Below are 4845 nucleotides of genomic sequence, written 5' to 3'. Positions count from 1 at the left end.
GTTTTTATTTTGTTTGATTTTTCACAGGAATTTATCAGTGTATATTACCACATCAACAAAAACAGATGAAAGTCAGTGCAAAAAACTATTAATAATTTTTCTGGGTAAATATCGGGGTTTATTTTGGTGGATGGAAAGACGGGAAAAAAGTATTCAGTAGACTAATGCTCTGAATTCCATTCATCAGTGTGGTTTGCTGCAGAATTAAAACAGCTCAAAACACAATGCCACCTCTGAGTTTAAGAAAACAATATATCTCTAATCCCTAAATAAAACTTTTCATTTGAATAAAAAGTTTACTGTTGTATACTTAGAACTATTAGACTATGAATATTTACATTTAATAATGGGGTCATATCATGTGCAGCGCATACACTCAACTTCATCCTTTTCTCCTGCTTTTGTTTTTTTAAAACTTTTGAGGACTTCCTTGAGTTCTGAAACGTATTCTGATACAGATTTTCGTTTTCTTCCCATTTGTATATGTCAAATCTTTAAACCGTTATCTGATAACAGCTTGAAATGTGTACGTGGTGGGCGTGAGATTCATCAGGATGTTCAGATGCTCACGCACTTCAGAGCTTGTGCCCGTGACTGTGTATTGTGTGTATCTTGTAGACTAATATGTAGCTTTACTTCAACAGACAGCTTTGCACATACACACAGACTAATGTATTATCGTAATACAATACAATGCACGAGATATCTGTATTTTCCTAATAAAACAAGTTATTTTTTATATATTTGAATGATACAAAAGTAGGGTGAAAATCAGAAAAAAATGAATAATACTTTTTGTAAAACCCGGGAGTTTTTTGGTAAATGAAAACGAAGGGGCTTGTTTATATGGCACTATGCATGTGACTGTGAGATTATGTATTCAGCAACTGTTTATGAAATACTAGTTGTGTTTATTTTTTACTGTTGTTTTCTAGGAAAACATATTGGAGGGATTGAACCAGGGGCATCTAAATGAACAAAAATGCTCCTGTGCGTTTCAGAATCTTTTACCACTATATTTCACTTCTGTGAGTATGTGACAAAATCTTTAACATGGGTGAAACATGCAGATTTAGAGAGGGCGGGATTACTCTGACATAAGATGCAATATCTAATGCAACATCAGACATTCTTATTTTCTTTCCTTTTCTTTTGGCTCACATCAGCCAAAACTTTGAGCTAGATCATCAGCTCACGTAAATTGGCAGAGCTTCTTTTTTTTTATAGAGTGATTTAAAAAAAAAAAAAATCTGATTTCCAAAGAATGAAAAACATATACGTATATTTTTTTAAGCACGATCAAACCTTCACTGGTATTGGAGCCAATTGTATTCTATAGGTTAGTCTGTGAATGTCACTGGCCTCAATGATGTCTTGTGACAAGAGTTTAGCATGATTCAAAAAAGGTTTAGTTATTTATATAGATAACTAGAAGATCCAGTTCTACACTAGTAAACACTTTAAAAAAAAAAAAAAAAAGCCTTGGAAGTGATATAAACACTCGTTCTTCAGGCTTCAAACCAGCTTCTAATTTTGGACATTTGAGGGGCAGATTATCCCATAACTGCCTAGTGCGGGGTTTCTTGCACCTTCTTCTGAAATAGTACTGTCTGCTGTCAGTGATAGGATACTGGAATATATAGACCACTGGTCTGATCCAGTATGGCAATTCCTTTGTTCCATCTCAGTGTATTTGGCATACTTGTGTTTTATTTCTAGGTGGAAAGTTTCCTTGAAACGCTGCGTGAGGCTGATCAGACGCTTGCTGACAGTCTAGAAAAACGTTTCCCAAGCCTGAGGCTCCAGACATAAGAAAGTACATGGAATATTTTCTTCCTATGGAATGAGGATTTTGACTGTTTCTTTACAGTATTTTAGAAATCAACATGTCAGTAAACTCAGAAGAATGAGTTTAACTCCCTTACCTACAGATGGTATTTAAGAAATTTCACAGATATTCCTGGTTAATCTTGGATTAACCTGATCTGGGATGGGGAAGGAAATAAACTCACTTGAAGTCAGTTCTTCATCCTGCAGTCTTGTCGGCTTTTGTGATCAGAGGCTTTTGATTTCTAGCTGCTTATTTGGTACACAAAGCAGAACTGTAAATATACTTTTGTGTTTTAATAAACTGTGAGCTTCTGCTTTTCATCTGTTGAAACAATGAAATGTACTGAATCTTTTAAAATGCTATTGACTCTTTTAAATTGTTCTTGGTAGGAAGGTTAGTCAATAAGAAATCTTAAATATCTTCTAGCTAAGCAATCATTAATTTCTTCAATCACCTCAGAAAAGCAGTTCTATCACACTGATAAATGACTTGCTTTGTTTTGGAAGATGTCAGTAGTGTGTGCAGATGTTATAGCAGAAATGTTCCAACATAGTCCACTACGATGTCTGTACATCTAATTTCTAAGCCCCTTTCACTATGGGGCAATCTAGGGAATCTAGCTCCAACACAGTTTAAAATGAATTACTTTCAGGCTACACTGCAACTTCTGCTTGTTGTAGTCAAGTCGCCTGACTCAGAGTTATAGAGTAGATTTGGATTTAATCTCTTGCATATTACAAAACGCTGCTTTTTAGAAATGCTCTCTATGCTTCAGTTCAGAAAAATAGCGTGTATCAAACAGTTCTCGTTCCTTATTGATGTATGTTATTTTTTGAATGACATTAGAAAATGGCTTTTTAGGCTGGGATTTTCAAAGACGCTTAAGGGAGTTAGATATCCCAACTCCCATTGAATTTCAACTCTCTCAAACTCTTCTTAAAATCCCACTCTTCAGGTTTTTTTTAATTGCAGTATATTTTCATATGTTTTATCTGGGTGCAGTGCAGCTCATCTTGTCTGCTGTGTTTGGACATCAAAGATATTACAACAATATGTTGGCTCATGTCGTTTCTATAAACTGGGACAGGCAACAAGTAGACAAAATTAATTTGAGATATAAAGGAGGATGGAACAAGTTAATGGAGAATAGCTCATTAGCATACATACATTCCGCAGTTATCCAGATTTCTCTTGGCTTCCACTTTACTTGCCGTGAGTTACATGTACAGGAGGTAATGATTGAAGATACAGTATCTGTGTGCTAAGTCTTTTCATCCACACTTCTAGTTTTCAGGGGTGGTATTACTCAGCCTTTCCGTGAGGTAATTGACAGCATCTCTGTTGTTGGCAAGGGGACTGAAAAGCCTGAAAACACTGACTGAAGTCACCATAAGAATTGCACTCGTTTCTGGCATTTTTTTTGTATGTTATTGGAAGCAGTTGTTAACTGAGTGGCTACAGGAATTTTTTTGAATATTTTGAATATTTTATTAAAACTACAGGTTTATAATAAAGATATTTTTAAAAAGTACTTTGGTTTTCTTTGCCCTGTGTCAAATATACCTTCTGAAGAACTGTCAAATATTTACTACTGTCGTGAGTGAAGGTAACTTCTAAGAATAGAACTGAAACCTGTTTCCTGTTGTAAAATATCCTGTGAAACATGTCCTCCTTTACCAGAAATTTGTTTTTAACCCTGTCTCTCAATATATTGTAAGCCTTTGCTTTGTCACTTAAACTAATGAGACAAAGCTCAGAGAGAAGGTAATGAGACAAATTATCTTTCTTCCAGTGGAAGTAGCCTCCTTGCCTTTTCACTACATTATTTTAACTATGCTTATCTAAGAGAGTACCATAGATGTGCCTTTATTTGGAAGGTACCAGAGGTTTCTTTCAGCATTCACAACCTTTGCTTGTTTGCATCTCTTGATGTGTAGTGCTTTACAAACTCTCCTTAAAGTAACTTTCATAGAAATTGAGAACGGAGACCTATTGGCTCATCTAGTCCAACTCCTGGCCAATAGAAGGTCATTCCCCACTCCGTAGTATCAATTTTTTATGCAGAGGTTGTATGTGTTTTAAATGAATGGGTGTGGGCGAGAGGATTCAGCTCTTTCTGGGATTTTTTTCCCCATAGGCTGGGTAATATCTAGCATTGCAAGAAATGGCCTGAACATCATATGCTATGGAGAAAAAGTGACTATTTTTAACTTCTTTTTTAATTAGAGGAAAACAAATGGGACCTGTTTAGATTTGGGTGGCTCTAAATTCAGGATAGTATCTATATAAACAAAAAATGTCAGTGGTTCTGTGTTGTTAAATCCCTGTAAAAATGGTCCCCATAGATATAATACGAGTACTTCTCAACATGTTGTGAGAATGGAAAATTCTCCGTTTCAGGAGTTCTACCTTTTTACAACTAAGCCAACTGTCATTAAACAACATTTCATCTACAGAGTTTTAAGATTAAAAGGGAATTGGACTGGTAATGGGATATATTATTAATATATTGGGCTTTAGGTGTAGGGACTCCTCAGTGAACAGCTCTCCCCTCTGAAATTCTTTTTTCCGCTGTTCTGACAGAGTGCTAGAATGTTGACCTTCAGGCCAAGGGATAAGATTCCAGGCTCTTTCCTGTAAGGGAATGATTATCAGCATAGTATAGTTTATTGGTGGAGTAGAGTCCACTAGTGACATCGGCCAAGCTGTTGGGTTCTTTTTAATAATTAGGGTGAATTCCTGGCCTCATTGAAATCAATGGCAAAATTCCCATTGACTTCAGTGGGGCCAAGATTTCAACCACAATCTGTTCACACTCATTAGATAGTGACAAAAAATTGTTACCGACTGATGGCTTGTTTGGCCTGTATGAGATTAGCTGAAGATCCTTGTCCAGCTCCTGTTGGACTGCAGTCAATACAAAAAAACACTATTCTAGTTAAATTAATAGATTTTAAGGCTAGGAATGGTCCACTAGATCATCTAGTCTTACCTCCTATATAACACAGGTCAAA

The 4845-nt window shown here is 35.9% G+C and overlaps 1 protein-coding gene across 4 annotated transcripts in view; it reads left to right on the top strand.

Moving 5' to 3' along the window:
* Positions 1-3362, top strand: part of SAAL1 (serum amyloid A like 1) — a 17737-nt gene extending 14375 nt beyond the window's left edge. For all 4 annotated transcript variants that reach the window (XM_026660144.1, XM_026660146.2, XM_026660145.1 and 1 more), the window contains 2 exons: positions 936-1028; positions 1720-3362. In XM_026660144.1, the coding sequence (XP_026515929.1) occupies positions 936-1028; positions 1720-1812 (186 nt within the window). In that variant the 3' untranslated portion in view covers positions 1813-3362. The remainder of the gene's footprint in view (positions 1-935; positions 1029-1719) is intronic.
* Positions 3363-4845: the final 1483 nt, after the last annotated feature.

Source organism: Terrapene carolina, unplaced genomic scaffold (genome assembly GCF_002925995.2).
Source record: "Terrapene carolina triunguis isolate 2854851 unplaced genomic scaffold, T_m_triunguis-2.0 Scaffold715, whole genome shotgun sequence".
In the NCBI taxonomy this organism is placed as follows: Eukaryota; Metazoa; Chordata; order Testudines; family Emydidae; genus Terrapene; species Terrapene triunguis.
This window is presented reverse-complemented; position numbering and strand designations above follow the sequence as displayed.